General features: G+C 44.9%; 1 protein-coding gene across 1 annotated transcript; it reads left to right on the top strand.

Annotated features, from left to right (window-relative positions):
- Window positions 1-432: 432 nt before the first annotated feature.
- LOC132590129 (cytochrome P450 2K6-like) lies at window positions 433-13,650 on the top strand. The gene is made up of 9 exons (XM_060263060.1): window positions 433-852; window positions 4,515-4,677; window positions 5,509-5,658; window positions 9,746-9,906; window positions 10,856-11,029; window positions 11,466-11,613; window positions 12,069-12,253; window positions 12,850-12,991; window positions 13,313-13,650. Exons 1-9 carry the CDS (start codon window positions 670-672, stop codon window positions 13,498-13,500), a joined length of 1,494 nt encoding a protein of 497 aa, XP_060119043.1. The 5' UTR covers window positions 433-669; the 3' UTR covers window positions 13,501-13,650.
- The last annotated feature ends 9,346 nt before the right edge of the window (window positions 13,651-22,996 follow it).

Here is a 22,996-nt window from a genome sequence, read left to right as displayed (position 1 = left end):
CACACCAAGTGACCTCGACGGCCATATACTGCTCTCGGGATGAAGGTTCCTACCCCTGCATTAGCCTTAGTGGCAAATTAGAAGAATGAAAGTATGGAAGTTATTAGCCAAAGCAGCAAGTGAAGAAAATAAGACCGTAGCTAGTTATATTTAGGGAAAGAGAAGAGGAAGAAGAAGAAGAAGAAGAAGAAGAGCTGTAGAGGACCCTTCCGTTGGTTTGAAATATTTGTCATGCGTTCAGTGGGAAAATAGTTTAGAAAGTCATATTTGACTAACTGTAAGTTCAGTAGTCAGTCTGGCTATTCACCGGAAACATTATGTTTTGGGCCCAGTAGATAATTAACTAGCTTACCCTTTGGATAATATTGTGTTGAACTTTCTGTCAGGAGTCAAGAGAGTTTACACCTGTTTCCATTTGTTGCATTTGTTTCCATTTGTTGAATTTGACACCACCCATTCCAATGCAGGGTTTTTATAGATGGAGCACACAGAAAATTGGAGAATATTTCTTATAAAATGCATGGGTTGGATGATTGGTGAGAGTTATACCGGGCCGTGTCTATATAAACAGATCTCTTTGGCTCATTTCAGGGGACCGAAACACCCCTTGATCAAAATCCATTGCAAATTTCTCTGTAACCTCAACAAGTAACTTCTTGTTCGCAAGAAATGGCTTGGACGGATCCTATTTCTGTGTTGTTCGTGTTTGCCCTTACGCTTGCATTCCTTTGGAAAAGGAGCCATTTCTGGAAGAGCAGTTGCCGAAAGCTTCCACCCGGACCATGGCCATTACCACTCATTGGAAACCTCCACTTACTGGATCTGAAGAGGCCTTACAGTACCATGTTCAAGGTAACCTTCTTGTTTGTTTTGTTCTAGATCCCTGTCTTGTGCTGGTCTCACAGGGCAGAGAGAACTGAAGTGTCTCTACCCCAAATACAAGAATTAATGTGACGATAATATATGTCACATAACTTGCTTTAAAAAGGTAGGTAAAGGTAGTCCCCTGTGCAACCACCAGTCGCTTCCGACTCTGGGGTGACGTTGCTTTCACGTTTTCACGGCAGAATTTTTACGGGGCAGTTTGCCATTGCCTTCCCCAGTCATCTACACTTACCTACCTCAGAAGGATGGAAGGCTGAGTCAACCTCGAGCTGGCTACCTGAACCCAGCTTCCGCCGGGATCAAACTCAGGTCATTAGCAGAGCTTAGGACTGCAGTACTGCAGCTTTACCGCTCTGCGCCACAGGCCTCTTAACTTGCTTATCCATTGCACCTAACTTGCTTATTCATTAGTAAGATGCACTTGATAAATCGAAAGGAACTATTGCTGTAACTGAATTCTGCTTAACTAAAACAGCTCAGTGCCAAGAGCGAATTTGTAGAGCTCAACCAAGTCAAACATTCCCAGGTTCATAGCCTTGAAGGGGCCTGTGGGGGCACAACCTCCTGACTTATGGGCAGGCCCCCTGACTTGGGGCCACCAACCAGCCCTCAGTACCTCTGCCACTTTTCCTGCACTCCCACCACATTTCTCGCTGGAGATCCTGCATCAGAGAGGCAGTGAATGCAGGTCTGCAGGTTGGGGAGAGGCTGATTGCTGTTTTGCACACAGGACAAGCCGGGAGAAGCAGCCTGGCAGTTCCTCGGGCCCTCCAACCCCTCCCCCCCAAACTTCCCTTTCTGTTGGAAGCCACTTTCTTTCTTTCTGGGAGCAACTTTTCCGGAAGTCTTCTTGGGGTTGTTTTACTATTCACCAATGTAGGTAAAGGAGATTGTGACCACTCTGAGATTCAGAGTATAGGGCAGGATATAAATCCAATATCATCTTCTTCTAAAGAAAACTTAACCTACTGTAACCTTTCTACTTAATGGCCCCAAATGCCTGAGTGTATTTGTATGTATCAGTTGGTGGGGGGCGGGGAGCGGGGAGAGTGGTGTCCAATGGCTTCGCATATCACATTAGGGCTGCGATCCCACACACTAAATAATGCATTTCCAATCCACTTTCCAACTAGATTTTACTGTGACTGTTTTTACATTTAGCAAAAAAAACCCCTCTTTGTGCAAATTCCAGAGGCACCTTCTACATTGCACATCGCCATCACTCCTCTGTTGCCTCACATTGTATTAAGTCTTCTATATTCATTTTGTTGAATGTGCAGCAAAGCTGCTTAAGAACATAAGAACATAAGAGAAGCCATGTTGGATCAGGCCCATGGCCCATCCAGTCCAACACTCTGTGTCACATAAGAACATAAGAGAAGCCATGTTGGATCAGACCAAAGGCCCATCCAGTCCAACACTTTGTGTCACATAAGAACATAACAAAAGCCATGTTGGATCAGGCCAGTGGCCCCTCCAGTCCAACACTCTGTGTCACATAAGAACATAAGAGAAGCCCTGTTGGATCAGGCCAGTGGCCCCTCCAGTCCAACACTCTGTGTCACATAAGAACATAAGAGAAGCCCTGTTGGATCAGGCCAGTGGCCCCTCCAGTCCGACACTCTGTGTCACATAAGAACATAAGAGAAGCCCTGTTGGATCAGGCCAATGGCCCCTCCAGTCCGACACTCTGTGTCACATAAGAACATAAGAGAAGGCATGTTGGATCAGGCCAATGGCCCATCCAATCCAACACTCTGTGTCATATAAGAACATAAGAGAAGCCATGTTGGATCAGGCCAATGGCCCATCCAGTCCAACACTCTGTGTCACATAAGAACATAAGAGAAGCCCTGTTGCATCAGTCCAATGGCCCATCCAGTCCAACACTCTGTGTCACATAAGAACATAAGAGAAGCCATGTTGGATCAGGCCAATGGCCCATCCACTCCAACACTCTGTGTCACATAAGAACATAAGAGAAGCTATGTTGAGTCAGGCCAATGGCCCATCCAGTCCAACACTCTGTGTCACATAAGAACATAAGAGAAGCCATGTTGGATCAGGCCAATGGCCCATCCAGTCCAACACTCTGTGTCACACAGTGGCAAAAAAATTTATACATACACACACACTGTGGCTAATAGCTTTCATGCTTGAGTTCCCCCGCAGTTTTCAAGTGTAGTTTCAATCAGGAGTTTTTTTACGATCCGGATCTAAAGCCCAGTTTAGAAGTTTTCCTTCGCATTTCCAAGCTCCTTCACAAGCTCCGCCCCACTTTCAATTGTTCTCTTCCCCTTGCCATTGAAGTCGCTAGGCAACTAATTAGCCACTGAATGAATGACCTGCAGGAGTTCCTCAAAGGTATAAGCAGCACTGAGATCAAGGGAGGGGGGGATAGAAATACAGAATGTTTGGAAAACAGCCTTAAAAATTTGCAAAGGGTATTACATTTCCAGGCACTTTCCTCCTTATGTTTTCTGTTAATGATGAACAGCCATGTCTTTCTTCCTCTTTTTAATCTGATCTGTGCCCATCTTGTCAGCAAACAGAGAATCGGGGGGACGTGAAGCGCATTAAACGATGCAAAAGGTGCGAAGCAAATTTCTAAAAGTAGAATCAATGATGTGGATCTAGATCAGGGGTGGCCAAATGGTGGCTTGGGAGCACATGCAGCTCTTTTACACATATTGTGTGGCTCTCAAAGCCCCCACTGCCCATTGGCTGGCTTGTAGAAGGTAGGCCATTTCTCCAAGGCAAGCCAACTGGCAGCTTGAAGAATGCATTTATAATTAAAATTGCTTTCTTTCCACCTCTCCCTCCCCCCCTTCCCCCATCTGTTCGCTTTCTTTCCACCTTCCTTCCCACCCTCACTATCAAACATTTGACGTTCATGTCTTGCGGCTCCCAAACTTCTGACGTTTTTCTATGTGGCTCTTACATTAATCAAGTTTGGCCATCTCTGATCTAGATGGTGTGGATCTGTAGCAGGCGGACTGAGTGCTCACAAACTCTGCATCAAAGCTGAGTGAAGAAAGGACCTGTGTGAACTGGCAAAATCCAGTTAGAAAGTGCATTTAAAGTGGGTTGAAAGTGCATTATTTGGTGTGTGTGATCACTGACAAGATCCTGTGGTTGGCAACTGCCAGGAGAAAAATGTCTCCCTCTAGCAGAGGCTGAATATGATCTTCATCTCCATGCTATTAAAAGGCTTGGCTTTTAATATAAACATTTCCACACATTTCCACAGATAAACTCCATTCCAAACTCTCCAGGAATTTCCCAAGTCAGTGTTGGCATCCCTAGCCTCTATTCTTGGTGCTTGCGAGGGGCAACATTGGGAGGGCCTCTAGTGCCCTGGCCCCACTGATGGACCTCCTGATGGCACCTGGGGTTTTTTTTGCCACTGTGTGACACAGAGTGTTGAACTGGATGGGTCATTGGCCTGATCCAACATGGCTTCTCTTATGTTCGTAAAGAGACATTTCTGGAATTTTTCTTGTCTTTGTGCACATATATATTTGATCAAAAAAGATTACCTAATATGTCTAGTATTTGTTGACGCCAACTGGCAACACTGGCTGAATGAGTGGAACTCTGTTCCTCATTTACCTTTCATTACGTTTCAGTTCTCCAAGCAGTACGGCCCTGTCTTCAGCATCCAACTGGGAGTCCAGAAAATCGTCGTTCTGGCGGGCTACAAGACTGTGAAGGAAGCTTTGGTGAACCAGGCGGATGCCTTTGCGGACAGGCCTGTGATCCCAATGTTTGAAGAGGCTGAGCACGGCCACGGTGAGGTCCTTCTGAAGAATATCTAGTCTTGCTTACATAGGTAGAACTTTCAGCCATGGAGAATCTGTACCAAACATTATCCTAGGAGATATGCCAACTGGAGTTTTCCCATCTATAGAACTAGGCTGGCTTAAACTGTTTTGATACAAGCACTTACGTAAGTCCTCCCCAACAACCCCAAGAGCAAAGAACAGACCCAAGAAATGTAGCTAATGGAAACAGGACAGGGGGAAGGGTTCAAAACCAGAGGCACAACCAATGGTGGCAGTGGATTCACACCTTCGTCATATTAGGACTTCCCTCGTGCAGCTCTTTCGCTTTTCCCATATGATGAAACATTCAGACATTGTGTGTGTGAGTGTGTGTGAGTGTTTATGAGAGGGAGAGAGCAATCTCTCATCCTTGAATAATGGATAGGGAGGCCGGTTGAAGGGACAGAGAAAAGGAAGGGGTTGATATGGGGTAGATGGGGTAAAGTTGCAACCTACCTCAGAAGCAGCTGGAATTCTGGGAAATCTTGGCAGCAGCCTTAGTAGGGCAACCTAGAAACATGCCTGGTTATATGGATAGGAGCTGGCTCAGTTCTCAGGGACAAACAGTGGGACCCAGTAAACATTTTGTTTATTACTTGAATTTCAGTCCTGCTTTTGCTTGCTGTTGAAACTATTTTGCAACAAAACAAGGGACTTATCTCTTCCCTGTCCCCCATTTCCAATATTAGTTCCGAATAGTAGGTGAATGTTTTAGCTTCTCCAACCAGGATGATGGGTCTTCTATGGCCCAAGATCCAAACAATGAGGAACCAATCACCTGTTTTTTGTTGCCTTTCAGGTATTATTTTTTCTAATGGTGAGAACTGGAAAGTGATGAGGCGGTTTGCGATAAGCACGTTAAGGGACTACGGAATGGGCAAGAAGACCATAGAAGACAAAATTGTTGAGGAGTGCCATTTCCTAATAAAGAAGTTTGAATCTTTTGCAGGTGAGTTTTGTGTAGTGGAGCGAACAACATCCAGTTCTGCTTGGCTGAAGGCCTCTCTATTAACAAAACTGCAGGACAGGTAACTTGACTATAGGAATGTGTGTTGGGTTTGGGGTGAGTGTCATTCTTCAGTCATGAAAGAGATAAAACAGGGATGTCCAACTCCTACCCCTTGAGCCACATCAGGCCTGCTGAGGGCTTTGATCAGGCCTGTGGCAATTTTCTCCCCCCCTCCCCTCCTGTCCTCCCCTTTGAAGCTCTGAGGCTACAGATGACCAACTCCTTCTGCTTCGTCTTTGTTGGCTTCAGCTGGAAGCTCTTCTGGGCTTTCAAAGGTGCAAAGAAGACGTGGAATGGATTTTCCATTAAGGTCTCTGCACCCAGCGAGAATAGGCCCTGCATGACCTTCCTGTCCTTCCTTGCCACTCTCATTGTCACCTTCCTCTCTTCCCCGCCACTCAAATAATGTAAGGGGGGGCGGGCAGCAACAGAAACAGCCCCCAGCCTCCCATGCAAGTTAAAGGGCCTGCCGATCAGCTGATTGGAAGGCCGCCCTGTGCCCTTTTAACTTGTGCCCTCATTCCATTTAACTGTGGCTTCATCCCACCCCACCGCTACAAGATCTGCTGGACCTGGACAAGAGGACACATCTGCCATCTTAGTCTTCATAATGTTATGTTTTATAGATTATAAACTGGCCTTCTGCTATTTTTACTGTTGACTGTTTTTATGATGTAACCCGCCCTGAGCCTGTTCTACGGGGAAGGTGGGCTAAAAATCAAATAAATGAAATGAATGCATAAACTTGCGCAGAAGGCTGGGGGGCTGCTTCTGCCACTGCCATGATGCTACTTCAGTTGTGGGGAAGAGAGATGGCAAGAGCGGCAGGGTCTTCTCTTCCCTTCCTGCCGCTCTGGTTGCTGCCACCCCATGCGTTATTTGAGTGGTGGGGAAGGGATGGGAGTGGCAGGGTCTTTTCTCGCCTTCCTGCTGCTCTCGCTGCCACTGCCCTTCCTTCCCCACCACTCAGGTACCGCGCGGGGCCAAGTTGTGCCACACAATTTGCGGAGAGTGTTGTTTCACATGTGTATTTTTGCTACTATATTGGTAAGATGGGCTTTATAGCTCAAAATCCTCACCAGGGGACTGTATGGTTGTGTGTAAGTTGGGAGCCATTAAGGTAGACATTTAGTTCATGGTTGACAAGATTGCTATTGAGATGGAAACAGGAGCATTCTATTTTTCCAGGACTTGGTAAGTCACCATTTATGGTAGTAATCAGCCAAGTTTCGATTTCCCTAGTCAGTATTTCCTCAGTTCTTTCAACTGATAACATGAATGAAAGTTTAATACGGTCAAAGACCAATCAATTAAATACAAATAACTTAATAAGATACAGTCAGGCAATAGTAAAATGGGAATAAAACATACACAGTATAAAATATAATTAGGCAATACTATAATGAGAATAAAACATAGACAGTATCAAATATAATTTCCTCCCCAAAACACTGATTAAATTCCAGGACCAAGGCGTTCAGTTGGGTATTCCCCTTAAGAATTGCTTCCGGAGACTTATGGCTCGTGAAGCAAACTTTGCCACACATAAAGTGGTTCCTTTGTTCCTATCAGCCAATAATCTGTCTAGCTGAAATCTAATATTTCTTCCAGGGACACTGGCACAGATCGGGAGTATATACTCGGCCCTCATATGCTGATATAATTTACATTGGAATAGTACATGCTCCCTATCTTCCGGTTTATTGTCCCCACAAATACACAGTCTCTCCTCGTATAATTGTCCTGTGTATCTGCCTTCAATAATAGCTGACGGTAACATATCAAATCTGAGAAGAGTAAATGCTCTCCTATATTCTGCTTTGTCAAGATTTTGCAAGTATGGCATCAGTGTTATTTTATGTAACTCCTCTATTCCTGGTAAAAACTGATTTGTGCCTTACTTGTCAAGACATCGAGTCAAGGAATAACACAGTCCAATCTTTCAGCAGTGTATTCCATAAGCATCTTAAGGCAGTACACCATCTTTGCTAAGACTGACATCTTAGCCCAGTGACTCTCCTTTTAACCCCTCACCCCAACCATTACATTTCAAGCACATAAGCGTGGTAAAGCAAGGCGGGAACGCTTTTGGCGGGACCCACCCCCGTGTCTTAGAGTCCAGATGCCTAATCTTTACTTCTGTAGCGTCTGACCTTGAGGCCGGTGAAAGCGGCTTGGATAATAAGTTGCATAGATAAGCAAGCAGTGGAAGGGGAAGCTAAGCAAAGGAATGCGCACAGCTCACATTGTTATACAGAATGCATGGCAAGAGGAATACAGGGATGATGACTCTTGACATTATTGCTATTGGCATTTCATCAGCATAGTGCACACCAAGTTTGGTGAGCCAGTTTGGTGTAGTGGTTAAGTGTGCGGACTCTTATCTGGGAGCACCGGGTTTGATTCCCCACTCCTCCACTTGCACCTGCTGGAATGGCCTTGGGTTAGCCATAGCTCTGGCAGAGGTTGTCCTTGAAAGGGCAGCTGCTGTGAGAGCCCTCTCCAGCCCCACCCACCTCACAGGGTGTCTGATGTGGGGGAGAAAGGTAAAGGAGATTGTGAGCCACTCTGAGACTCTTCGGAGGGGAGGGTGGGATATAAATCCAATATCTTCTTCTTCAAGAGAACCACAGTAATTGGTTGTAATTTCATCAGCATAAGCAAACTTCCTGAATATTGTCTCGGGAATATCAGAGATGTATAGGTTGAAAAGAACTGGAGAAAGAGTGAGACCTGGGGTAGACCATTCTTCAGTTTTCCTTGCTTATTGACTGTCCCATAATTACTTGGAAAGTTTTATTGCTCACCATGTTATTTAGGATGTTAGTAATGTTCTTCAGGGCAAAACCTGTAAAAACTTGTACCACACGTCATCCCTCCAGACTGAGTCATACACATAAGCAGTAGTCAGATCAACAAAAACGGCTGATGTCTTAAGACACTACTGAAACCCTGAGTCAATGAAAGTTGTTAAGCTTAGAACCTGGTTTTCACAACTACTATGGGATCTAAATCCTGCTTGCTCTATAGGAACATGTTTATTAATTCTCTCACTGCTACTGTTCAAGATTAGTCTCTTGTGGAGTTTATAACACGAGCTCAGAAGGAAGAAGAAGACCGCAGATTTATACCCTGCCCTTCTCTCTGAATCAGAGACAGAGTGGCTTACAATCTCCTATATCTTCTCCCCCCACAACAGACATACTGTGAGGTGAGTGGGGCTGAGAGGGCTCTCATAGCAGCTGCTTTTTCAAGGACAACCTCTGCCTGAGCTATGGCTAACTCAAGGCCTTTCCAACAGGTGCAAGTGGAGGAGTGGGGAATCAAACCGGGTTCTCCCAGATAAGAGTTCACGCACTTAACCTCTACACCAAACTGGCTCTCGACAAGTCTGCCACTTTCCGCTAGATGTTTTGGTTTTCCAGGTTTCAGCATAGCAACTGCCACACTCTGGGAGTCTTCCTGTTCTGATGGTGTCAGTAAGAAACTTTGCGAGCCACTTCTTCCTGAATGTGCTGCTGTTGATCAGAAACTCATTGTGGATGCACTGTTCACACAGATATCGCCTTAAGCAGAAGTTAGGAAAAAAACTGTGGATGCAGTCAAAGCCTGGTGCTTTCTGCTCTTGATGTCTTTCAGTTCCCTAGAAATCTCATAAGCATTGAAATCCCCTGACCGATTGCAGTCTTCAGGGCAAGGGCGTTTCAAAATCTAGAGACTGGGAAGCACTGAGGTCCTTTAACTCTCCTGATAGCTCTGAGGCCTACTGGGTAGGCTTTTAAAGAGGCAGTACACAACAGCAAGTTGGCTTTTTATCTTTGCCGTTGGGAGGCACCAAAGATACCCAAGCTATATTTGGACACGGTCCAATCTAGAATTGCTCCTCTGCGCACTGCGGAGCATTCTGGGTCAGCACAGAATTGAAGACAAATGCTAAGCAAGCATATGCAAGCTAATGCGCGAGGCACAAGTGATGCTGATGTTAATTCCATGACATCATGTTTCCATTGTAATATTTGTTCTATAGGAAAACCATTTGAGACTACTACAATCATGAATGCTGCTGTTGCCAACATTATTGTGGCTATATTACTCAGCAAGCGGTATGAATATGAAGATCCCACTTTTTTAAGATTACTACACTTGGTCAATGAAAACGTCCGGGTCATGGGATATCCCTCAGTCATGGTAAACTATTTAAAATTTGGTTTTTACGTGGTTCAAATATTAGTACAAACAGTATGGGCAGGACTATGTACATATCTGCGCCTTTAAAGATTCCAAGGGGATACAAAAATTCAGTCCGTCAGTCACATTTTATTTGTATCCCGCCCTCCCCGACCGAAGCGGCTCAGGGTGGCTAACAACAGAAAACTCAATACATACATTGTATAATAAATAACAATTAATTAAAATCCTTTAAAATTCTAAAAAACATTAATACTTTGTGCTATAATCGCTGGCAAGTTTATTGGTAGTTTAGTAGGTTCAGCTGGTGAAGGCCGTCTGGAACAGGATGGTCTTGCAGGCCCTGCGGAACTGTTCAAAGTCCCGCAGGGCCCGCATTTCTTCTGGAAGCTGGTTCCACAGCTGTGGGGCCATGACAGAGAAAACCTGAGTACGGGTGCTCTGGAGTCTTACCTCCTTTGGCCCGGGGATAGCCAGCAGGTTCTTCCCTGCTGACCTCAGTGCTCTCTGGGGTTCAAAAATTGTTCTGAGAAACTTGCAACTTATTTGAAATGTTAAGGAAAATCGATGGAATAGTCCTTTCAGAATGGTACCACTTTAAGTGTTTCCAGGGCACTGAGCAACTTGTATTGTTTGCTGCTGCTTGAAACAGTAGAGGGAGAAAGATTTTAAAAAGATATTGATGTCACACACAGGATGATACCCCTTGTGGTTTTGCCTGGAAGTGATGTCACAATTCAGGCAATGCCAGCAAGCCACACCCCATGTCCCCTTTCCTAATCTCCTGGTGGTTCCACAGTCAGTGGTAACCCTAATCACTGAAATGCTTGGGACGCAGTGGAAGGGTTTGGATGGTACAGTGTCATGGGAGATTTTAAAACCCCTTTGAGATTTCTGTGGGATTTGGGGATTTCTTGATCCTTTCCTTTCTCTTATTTTATCATTTTAGCTATACAACATGTTCCCTGTTCTGGGTTTTCTTTCTGGTGGTCGCAAGATTGTCCTTAAGAACAGGGATGAAATGTACGCCTTCGTAAAGGACACCTTTGTAGAACATCTGAAAGACCTGGATGCGAATGACCAGAGAAACTTTATCGACGCTTTTCTAATCCAACAGCAAGAGGTAAATATGCCGACAATCACAGGTGAACTCCTCTCACGCACTGATTTAAAGTCTTTTGGCATGTGAACGCTGGGCCAGATGGCAAGGAATCCTGCTGGAGGGGAACTGCCCATCAAGTTAGCTCAGATTTCCACAAGAAAGCCACAAATTAAATATGCAGCACAAATATTATTTGTCTTGCTCCAGTTCCCCAGTTGTCTTTGCTCTTATGTCCCGGCAACAAAAAAACCCAACAACACTGTTTTAAAAAAAAAAAAAAAATGAAAAGCTGATAATCCAGAGGAGCTAAGAGATCATGGCCACAGTGATTCTCTTTTATCTTTTGAGAGAGAGAGATTGCAAATGAAATTTCAGATTCTTATACTGCTCAAGGCATTGAAACGTAGAGTTTAATTGGAGAAAGGAAAGGAATGCATTCTTTCGTCTTATCTCCTAGGAAAAGAGCAAGACCCAGAGCAACAAGTTTTTCCATAATGAAAACCTAACAGTTGTTGTGGCGACCTTATTTGGCGCCGGCATGGAGACCACTTCGACGACCTTGCGTTGGGGCCTGTTGCTGATGATGAAGTACCCTGAAATTCAGAGTATGTCCTTTCCGTTGGTTGGTTTCCATTATTCTAGGAAATCTGGATTCCAGTTATGCATAGCGGTGAGAATGCAAAGAACTCACAGGTAGCCTTTGGATGCTACCTGAATGAGGGAGAACACTGAGTTATACCTCCTGGTTTTTCCCCAGCTGGTGTAATATTACAGAAGGGGTGGGTTGAGTTCTCTTCTAAAATTGCATCTGTTGTGCCCTTCCCCAAGATCCCAATCATGTCCACAGAGTAGGCCACACACACCCTTGATATAGCCAATCCGAGACACTACAGTTTGTCCTGTAAGAAGAGCCCTATAAGCTCTTGGAGAATTGGCTACATCAGGGGAGTGTGGCCTAATATGCAAAGGAGTTCCTGCTACAAAAAAAAGCCCTGTAGGAATAATTCAAAATCTGAAACAAAAATTTAATTTACTGGGGGAAATTGTTCTGTTTTCTCAGAGAAAGTGCAAGAAGAAATAACAAAAGTCATCGGATCAGCTCAGCCACGGATAGAGCACCGAGCAAAACTACCCTACACAGATGCGGTGATTCACGAGGTTCAGAGATTTGGTAATATTGCCCCTACTGCCGCGCCACATGCCACCACTACAGACGTCACTCTTGGAGGCTACTTCATCCCAAAGGTGATCGATCTTTGCTTTATATTCATTGCTCAGCTGAATGTGGCACATTTGTGATTTTATTTGCAACCATCATTCAGTTTTCTGAAATAAGAGAGCCAGTTAATGAAGTTCTCCTGCGTTCCATAGATTTGTCTTAGGAAACAAGGGGAATGTGTTTGACTTCACCTGGATTGTGCCAAAAATTTCAGATTCTAAAAATACTGTCCATCCATAATTTAATTTAATTTGAGATTTATACCCTGCCCTATCCCGCAAAGCAGGCTCAGGATGGCTTTCAACATTAAAACATTACAATAACAATAAATGAGACATAACAAATTAAACACAACAAATTTAAGATATCTCATAATACATACAGATTAAAATAAGAAGACCATAACTCCAACAATGGTACAGCCTGAGGCCATAGTTCAGCAGTCGGTACAACTTCAACTAATTAACATAATTTAGCTTCATTTTTAAATTTTGTTTTCATGGCTTTTGAATTCTCATTTAACTCTGTTAGTAAGGTGGCATTTCTTTTATCTGAAGGATAGCTAAGGTACTTAATGGACCATCTTCATTTCCTTTAGTAACTCATTACTTTGCCTTTTCAGGGGACACACATAATCCCATTATTGTACTCTGTGCTGTTCGATGAATCTGAATGGGAGAAACCCTTTCAGTTCTACCCTGAGCACTTCCTTGATTCTGAAGGAAAGTTTGTCAAGAGAGATGCTTTCCTACCTTTCTCTGCAGGTAAATCCATTTAGACCGGTCACTGTGTGTTTCGTTAATAGACCTGGTACCCAAGTCATCCAGGTACCTCTTTTCTGCACATTTTTACTTAATATAGCACACCGTCCCATCTGGTTATTTCTCACTTATTTATTCAAAATCAGCATAATTCCTCAGTACTGTTAATCATTCTGATGCTATGTAGTTTACTTTGTCTTCAGGTTTAATTTTTTCCTATTTATGGTAATTTACTTTAGGCATCATTCTGTGGGGGGAATGGCATGAACCTTGATAAACAAGTTGAATAAACAGGACTTCCCTGTCCTATCTGCATTGTCACAGGTCGGCGAATCTGCGCTGGAGAGACCCTTGCCAAAATGGAGCTCTTCCTCTTCTTTGTGACTCTCATGCAAAGGTTCACTTTCCAGCCAGCCCCTGGGACATCTAAAGAAGACCTGGACTTGAACCCTGCAATTGCATTAACTGTGTCTCCAATGCCTTACAATTTGTGTGCTTTGCCACGTTCTTAACATCCAACCACGTGTACCTCCCCTCTGCACCCCATCCTCCTCTTCTGCACCTTTTTACTTAATAAGGACACTTCAGATTCAGCAGAACCAGACTATGCTTTTTCACAAACTTTCTTGTTTCATGTGCTTATCTGTGGAACCCCTACAAGCTAAATCCTACAAGCTAAATCACAGTCATAACTTAATTCAAAATTTGGACTTCACTTCTTTTTTTTTAACATTCTAGAAGTTTATTTGAAATAAATAATGTTGTACAGAACACAAGTTGTAGCATGCAATATAAGTAAAAAACAAAAAACAAAACACAGAGTACAAAAATAAATGTGGAACCTAAATACATTTGAAATAATTCCAAGCTGTATGAAACCATAAGGATCAGAGGTTGGAAGATCTCTCCGCTTTCAGTATTCAGAGAAAGCATGTTTAACACTTTATAAGGGGAAACTGAATGAAAAGAGAGGATAGGAAAGGGAAAAGGGTAGAGCGACAGTGTAAATTAAAGAGAAGATAAATATATATATAGAACTGAAGGTAGCCACTCCTGTGCCTAGAAGTAGTAGGAAAGAAGAATGCTAGTGAACAGATAAGAAAATTATAGAAGAAAGTAGGTTAAAGACTAGAAGCATATCATAGCCATTTGTGAAGGACTGTAAGGGGGAAGTTCCTGTGAAGTAACATATTCCTCAAAAGGTAACCATTTGTCCGAGAAGTTTGAATTTGTGTGAGGTGACAAGGAACGTTGCAAACTGTCAGTTATTTTTTGCATAATGAAATGTTCCCAAACTTTTGAGAGCCACGTGGTTGTTGTAGGAGCCTTGGAAGCTTTCCAAAAGGAAGCAATAGAGCAATAGAGGCTTTAGCTAAAATCAAAAGGCTAGAGATCAAGTCTTGACATATCTTGGGGATTGATGGAGAGTGCCACTGATTTAGAAATAAAAAATCAGGTTGAAGAGGCAACTTATACGGCGTGATGCATTGAATTATGTGAAGAACATCCTGCCAAAACTTCTGTATGAATGGACACTCCCACCAGCAGTGGCCATAAGTGCCCAGTTGTCCACATTTCTTCCAGAATAGAGGGGAACTAGCTTTAGAGAAAGAGGCAATCTGAAGTGGTGTAAAGTACCATCTGTTTATGAACTTAAAGGATTGTAATCTGGTGCTCAATGCTGGTGAGGTGAACAGAGAGGATGAATAGATGTCAGACCATTGCTCAGAGGAGAGAATGAGGTTGCAGTCTTGTTGCCAAACAATTTGATGTCCCAGAGGTTTGTCTTCATCTAGACGGATTAAATATTGTAGATCGTAGAGATAAGTCCTTTATTATGAGGAAGTGTACATTGTAACAACCATTCAAATTCAATAGATGTGGTATGAAATTTATTTTGAAGATCAAATGAAGAAGCACGATTCAGCTGGAAATAAAAAAAAACAAACAAACATGGACTAGGATGTCCAGGTTTTTGTTCTAGAATAGTTTTCGGAAGCAGGCCAGATTAACGTTGTGAGCTAGGGTATGAATTAGCTTGCTCTGGGGCCATTTTGCCTGGGCTAAAACAAAAATATGTGAGCCAGAGGCTAAAAATCTATGAGCTAGCTCACACTAACTCAGCTTAGAGGGGACGTTGATCATGATGCCACCAATCAAATCAACCAATGGAGACCAGGAGAGATTTTTTAAATGGAGCTCAGCTTGATGAAGCAGTTGGATGTGGCTGCTAGAAATCTTTCCCCTCCCCCCATCAGCCTGATTCCTTACATGGGCTCTATAGACCCTCCCATGGGCGGAGGAGACCCCATGTGCACCTCTCACCTTTTATGGAACTTCTTGTATTTCAAAAATATTTCATGATCAGAGGCAATGGATTCTGCTTCATCACAAAACTTAGTGTTTCATGTGCCTCTCTGTGAAAGCCCCACAGGTGAGATCAGAACATAAGAGAAGCCATGTTAGATCAGGCCAACGGCCCATCCAGTCCAACATTCTGTGTCACACAGCGGCCAAATATATATATATATATATACACATACACATACACACACACACTGTGGCTAATAGCCACTGATGGACCTCTGCTCCATATTTTTATCTAACCCCCTCTTGAAGGTGGCCATGCTTGTGGCCGCCACCACCTCCTGTGGCAGTGAATTCCACATGTTAATCACCCTTTGGGTGAAGAAGTACTTCCTTTTATCCGTTTTAACCTGTCTTCTCAGCAATTTCATCGAATGCCCACAAGTTCTTGTATTGTGAGAAAGGGAGAAAAGTACTTTCTCCATCCCATGCATTATCTTGTAAACCTCTGCCGTGAAAACATAAGAAACATAACTAAGTTCAAAATTTGGATTCTCATCTTGAGTAATTTGATGTACAGAGGAAAAAAAAATGACAACCTCTCTGTCAGCTGGTTTCTTGTATTCACAGATTACTAATGGTTTTTAAAGCATTCAGCAATTAAAAAGGTAAAGGTAGTCCCCTGTGCAAGCACCAGTCGTTTCTGACTCTGGGGTGACGTTGCTTTCACAATGTTTTCACGGCAGACTTTTTACGGGGTGGTTTGCCATTGCCTTCCCCAGTCATCTACACTTCTCCCCCCAGCAAGCTGGGGACTCATTTGACCGACCTTGGAAGGAGGGAAGGCTGAGTCAACCTGAGCCAGCTACCTGAAACCAGCTTCCGCTAGGATCGAACTCAGGTTGTGAGCAGAGAGTTCAGACTGCAGTACTGCAGATTTACCACTCTGCGCCACGAAGCTCTTATTGTTATCAACATTAGGGACATTAAAAATACTTAATTGCAATTAAAATACAATTAAAAACATGACTTTGTTTCCCTACCTGTTATGATGGGCCAGTAAAATGTTTGCCATAGGTTGATGAGGCTACTATATTGCAGGACCGGATCTACATTTTTTGAGGTGGGGCAAAATTAAAAAAATTGCCTCCCCTTATGGGCCATTCTATCTTATGGTCCCATAGAATACAATGGACTCCATACCCAATTTGGCGCCCCCCCTCCATTGGCGCCCAGGGCAAGCACCACCACCCCCCCCCCCCCCCCCGATCCGGCCCTGCTATATTGCCAGCCCTTTACTAAGTTCAGGAAACAGTTCAGGACTTTCACTGACCCAGAGGTTTGCCACCTGTATGTTAGTGACGCTTCACCCTAAACTGACAGGTAACCTCTTCCAGAACCTTTGTGTAAATACTGAACATCATGGCAGATGGGACATCTGTCTCTGTAGGTTCCCCATATTCCAGACTCTATGGAGCACACACATGTCCCCTGACATCTCCTTCTCAAACTAGATGTCCAGGTAAGAACAGAACTATCATAGTTTAATGCTCCCAGTGCCCTTATCAGTGAACCTCTCCAGAAGGCACAATGCTCAGGCCCAGCGCATTCATTCGGCAGCTGCCTGCAGTGCCGAGTGTCAGACAATGGAACTTCAAATCAACCAGACTTGGATTTGATACAAAGTATAGGCTTTATTAGAGAACCCATGGCATCTGAACGAAGAGAGATTGGAACTGATACATTGTTGGACATGAGCACATAATTTAAAGAACTCTACATCAAAGCTTGCTATGCAAAAACCCACACATCTAAAATAATAATAATAATAATAATAATAATAATAATAATAATAATAATAATAATAATAATAATAATACTTTTTATTTATATCCCGCCCTCCCCGCCAAGGCAGGCTCAGGGCGGCTCACAACATACGAATGTAATATACAATAAAACCATACATAGTGATTACAATATAATTATGAAATCAACATTAAATCAATTACAAGTTGTATTAAAATTAACATTGTGGTGCTATAACTTAAGTCTTTGGTAAAATTCAAAATTCAGAATTCAGTGGCTAAAACTCATGTCCAGTAGCACTTTCTTGGCTCGGCATTAGGTGAATGCTATTTTGAAGAGGTAGGTCCTACAGGCCCTGCGGAATTGGTCTAAGCATCGTAGGGCCCGTACCTCCTCCGGGAGTTGATTCCACAGCAGTGGAGCTGCGATGGAGAAGGCCCGATCCCGGGTGGTCTTCAATCTGGCCTCCCTTGGCCCAGGGATATTCAGCTGGTTCTTTCCAGCTGACCTCAGCGCTCTCTGGGGCTCACATTACTAGGTTGGGGTGCTAACTTTCACACGGGTACTTCCTCTTATCTCTTTGTTTAGCTGCTTCACAGGGATGACCGAATTGCCAGCCCTGAGGCCCTTATCTTCAAAGGAAAGCATCTTTTGTTAGTTTGCAGGGAAAGGAATGTTCACACTATGAGCGTTTTCGCACTCACCTTCAGCCGGCGCGACGCCCCTCTTCACCGCGCAGGATCTGCGCGGATTTCGCACTTAAAGCCTCGGAGCAGCCGAAAGAGCCGGAAACTCCCGGCGCAAAAGCCGTACAAACGGAAACTGCTTTTTGGCGGTTTACGTTTGCGCTGCAAAAGCGCCGGGAGTTTCCGGCTCTTCCGGCTGCTCCGCGGCTTTACGTACGAAATCCGCGCAGATCCTGCGCGGTGAAGAGGGGGGTCGCGCCGGCTGAAGGTGAGTGCGAAAACGCCCCAACTGTTAGTAACATTCTGTGACCTCTACTTTGATATGCAGCAAGCTTTCTCATGGTTAGTATCAACTCTAAGAAAATGAAGTCAGTTATGCTAAGCAGTACTGTAGTTGTATTCCAGTGTCTGACACCAAGCAGGGGAGAGGGCACTGGTTCGCCCTCCCCACCCCCCTTGCCTCTGATCACATGGAAATAATCCACTTGGAAGCAGCAGCGAGGCTCCTGGTCTGAGTGTGTGGGCCGCCACCACCTGCTGTTGCTCTGCCTCTTATGGAGAAGGTGGTGTCAATGCAGCTCCAGGCTTTCTTGGTGGAAACTGAGGCCCTGGACCCCTTCCAGTCCAGCTTTTGCCCCGCCCATGGGACAAAGACGATGCTAGTCGCCTTAGTAGATGACCTTTGGAGGCATCTGGATCGTGGCAGTTCAGCACTGCTGATACTGTTAGATCTGTCAGCAGCATTTAATATGGTCGACTGTGAGGTGTTGGCCCACTGCCTCACCGACACAAAGATTCAGGGATTAGCCTTATAGTGGCTGACCTCCTTTCTCCATGGTCAGGGACAGAGGGTGGCTCTCGGAGGGGGGAGAATTGTCCCAACGGCACCCACTGGAATGTGGAGTGCCGCAGGGGGCGATCCTTTCCCCAATGCTGTTTAATATCTATATGCGCCCTCTCGTCCAGATGGTCCAAAGATATGGGCTGACTTGTCACCAATATGCTGATGGCAGCCAGCTCTATCTGCTTATGGACAGCCACCCGGACTCTGCCCCTGAAGAACTGGGTGAGGTATTGCTGGCCATGGCTGAGACCAAATCTATCAAAGACAGAAGTTCTGTGTCTGGGTCAGAAGGGGATGCGGAGTGGGATCAGGCTCCCACCTTTCAATGGCACCCAATAGACACCATTGACAGAGGTGAAGAACCCGTGTTCCTGGATACCTCTTTATCTATGAAGACACAGGTCACCGCCACTGCAAGGGCTGCCTTTTTCCATCTGAGGCGGGCTCAGCAGTTGGTCCCCTACCTTACCTCCCATGATCTAGACGCAGTGATTCATGCAGTGGTCACCTCCAGATTAGACTACTGTAACTCTCTCTACATGGGGCTTCCCTTGACCCTGCTCCGGAAACTCCAGTGGGTGCAGAACACAGCAGCCCAGTTGTTTGCATTATGGGCTAAGCAAGCGCAGATGCATCCGAGTACCAGATCCAGTTCAAGGTGTTGGTCCGTACCGTTAAGGCCCTTTACAGCCAGGAGCCTGCTGCATATCTTTGGGACTGCCTCTCTCCATATGACACCCCCCCCCCCAAGGCTCTGAGGTCTGCTGCTCTACATCTTCTCATAGCCCCTGGTCCTAAGGAAACCCAGCTGGCTTCAACAAGGGCCAGGGCCTTTTCAGTCCAGGCCCCTATCTGGTGGAATGAGCTTCTTTCTGCATAACAGTTTGCTTTGCAAGTCGTGTTCAATTGCACAGAAGCTACAGAGCAAAACCTCTGTTTTCTCCATTGGCTGAGGCTCTTCCCTTGGGGAGGCTGAAGGGGAGAGGCAGAGCTTGTTTTTCCAGACTCTCTCGGTCACAGATCAGAGCTACTGAGCCAAACCTCTCTTCCTTCTATTGACTGAGGCTCCTCCCCCCACCCCAGTCTCCTGGGGAAGGAAGGAAAGAGCCAGAGCTTCCTTTGCCCAGTTCCCTGGATCCTATGGGAGAAATAGAAAGAAAGCACCAACAAGTGCTAACATTTTAAGCATGTTTTAATTGTGTTTATCTACGCCTTTTATGAAGTTTATATCTCTGCTATCTAATCTTAAATAGGTACGCATGCGAACTGGCCTGACATGACCCAACCCGACTTGACATGGCCTGACCCAACAAGGTCTCATTTATGTCCGATCAGGCTCTTATAACAAATGATTTCAACAAGCGAGATCAGAAACATAACTAAGTTAAAAAGTTTGGTGTGGTGGTTAAGTGCACCGACTCTTATCTGGGAGAACCAGGTTTGATTCCCCACTCCTTCACTTGCACCTGCTGGAATGGCCTTGGGTCAGCCATAGCTCTAATAGAGAGCCAGTTGGTGTAGTGGTTAAGTGTGCCGACTCTTATCTGGGAGAACCAGGTTGGATTCCCCACTCCTCCACTTGGAGCTGCTGGAATGGCCTTGGGTCAGCCATAGCTCTAATAGAGAGCCAGTTGGTGTAGTGGTTAAGTGTGCCGACTCTTATCTGGGAGAACCAGGTTGGATTCCCCACTCCTCCACTTGGAGCTGCTGGAATGGCCTTGGGTCAGCCATAGCTCTAATAGAGAGCCAGTTGGTGTAGTGGTTAAGTGCGCTGACTCTTATCTGGGAGAACCAGGTTTGACTCCCCACTCCTCCACTTGCAGCTGCTGGAATGGCCTTGGGTCAGCCATAGCTCTAATAGAGAGCCACTTGGTGTAGTGGTTAAGTGCGCTGACTCTTATCTGGGAGAACCAGGTTTGACTCCCCACTCCTCCACTTGCAGCTGCTGGAATGGCCTTGGGTCAGCCTTAGCTTTCGTAGGAGCCGTCCTTGAAAGGGCAGTTGCTGTAAGACCTCTCTTAGCCCCACCTACCTCACATGGTGTCTATTGTGGGGGGGGGGGAGGTAAAGGATATTGTGACTGCTCTGAGATTCAGAGTATAGGGCGGGATATAAATCCAATATCATCATCTTCTTCTCTTTGCTCTGGTAAGACCTCACCTGGAGTATTGTGTTCAGTTTTGGGCACCACATTTTAAGAAAGATATAGACAAGCTGGAATGGGTCCAGAGGAGGGCGACAAAGATGGTGAGGGGTCTGGAGACCAAGTCCTATGAGGAAAGGTTGAAGGAGCTGGGCATGTTTAGCCTGGAGAGGAGGCGGCTGAGAGGTGATATGATCACCATCTTCAAGTTCTTGAAGGGCTGTCATATAGAGGTTGGTGTGGAATTGTTTTCTGTGGCCCCGGAAGGTAGGATCAGAACCAGTGGGTTGAAATTAAATCAAAAGAGTTTCCAGCTCAACATTAGGAAGAACTTCCTGACTGTTAGAGCGATTCCTCAGTGGAACAGGCTTCCTCCTCAGGAGGTGGTGGGCTCTCCTTCTTTGGAGGTTTTTAAACAGAGGCTAGAAGAAGGGACGGCAAAAGATGAGATGGCTGGACATCGTTACTGATGTAACTAACACGAATTTGAGCGGAGGATCATAGAAGACAGGAGGGCCTGGCATGAGGTCGCAAAGAGTCGGACTCAACTGTGCGACTGAACAGCAAAAACAAAAGATGGCCATCTGACAGCAATGAAGATCCTGTGAATTGAGGGGGAGGTGTTTGTGAGTTTCCTGCATTGTGCAGAGAGTTGGACTAGATGACCCTGGAGGTCCCTTCCAACTCTATGATTCTATGATTCTTCTTCTTTCAGTTTTAAACAAAACATCACAAAAATTTTAAGCATGTCTGCATTTTAAGAATAATATCTTTAATTGTGTTTACCTGTATCCTTTATAAAGTTTATATCATCCCTACCTGGCAATACATTTTATGACATGCGTGGCTAAGCCCCACAAAGTCCCATTTGTGTCAAATCTGCCCCTCGTAACCGCTCTGAGACTCTGAGATTCAGAGTATAGGGCAGGATATAAAGCCAATATCTTCTTCTTGAGTAATTTGGTGCACAGAGAAAAAAAAAAAAAGACAATCTTTTTACAAGCTGGTTTCTTGTATTCACAGATTACAAATGCCTTTCAAAGCATTGTTTAAGCAATTAAACTGCCTTAAACTCTTAGAAAGATATAAGAAACCAAAGGCCACATTTCACTGAAGGAGAAAGCAAGAAGCAAAGTTGGAGTACAATGATATCTACTTCCATATGAAATCCATCCAATGCTTCCAGTTTGTAGACAGAGCTGTTTAGAGGGGGGGAAACAAGGCTTTTTAACCTACTGATTTCTTGTATTGACATGTTGCAGATGTATTTGAATCACCAAAACAGCAACAGTCCACTTCCAAATCATATCCATCCAGCAGAACAACTATGTATATGAAACAAACAGAGCAGCTCTGCCACCAGGCAAAATAGAGGTGCTTAGCGTGCCAGCCTTCTGGGGCACCAAATTGTGTGCCCCTCCCCATGGGACTCAGTGATGTTATCAGTGCGGGAGGGGGCACCAGAAGTTAGTCTTGCCTAGGATGCCAGATATTCTAGGGCCAGCCCTGAAAACAAATATATTTCACTCGCGCTGTGTTTTGAACGTCAGACCAACTTCACAAATTCGTAAGGCAACTGGATTTGCTTACCCACTGAACTCCGGGATTTGTTTAAGCAATGAAACTGCCTTGAACTCTGAGAAGGATATAAGAAACCAAAGACCACAGTTCACCGAAGGAGAAAGCCAACCCGACAGACTTATCGATGAAGCAATTTTTGTGGTTGAGAAAGAGACCTGAGAATTAGATATACTGGCTGGGATCCAGCGGGGTGTTTCTGCAGGCATTGGGCTGCAGTAGGAGACAAAAAAGGCACCATCCATGGGCAGGAATCATTGGATCCCACTGAATTCCGGCCTGGTGCAAGATACGTGGAAAAGCCTATTTCAATATACAAAGGCTTCAGACTTGGCTAGGTGGAACACAGGCTTGCCATGTTTCCCCGATTCCAGGACTTCCAACCCACTGCCCCATAACAGGTTGGTGGGGCAGCCCCACTCCTGAAGAGCTCCGGTGTGCCGCAACATGCCTGGAGCTATGTTGTCACCAGCTCCATAGCTAGGGGCCATGGGAGTCCATGGGAGAGGGGGCCCTTTAAATCATGCGTGTGGCTGGTGACTGCTCCTGCCACTCCTCCCTCATTATTTGGACCCCACCAATCAGCTGATTTGTGGACCCTTTAAATGGCACAGGAGGGGCAGCAGCTGCTTCAGGGTGCCGCT

The sequence above is a fragment of the Heteronotia binoei genome, chromosome 1 (genome assembly GCF_032191835.1).
Source record: "Heteronotia binoei isolate CCM8104 ecotype False Entrance Well chromosome 1, APGP_CSIRO_Hbin_v1, whole genome shotgun sequence".
Taxonomy (NCBI): Eukaryota; Metazoa; Chordata; class Lepidosauria; order Squamata; family Gekkonidae; genus Heteronotia; species Heteronotia binoei.
The sequence above is the reverse complement of the archived record's forward strand: the minus strand, read 5'-3'. Positions and strand labels throughout refer to the sequence as shown.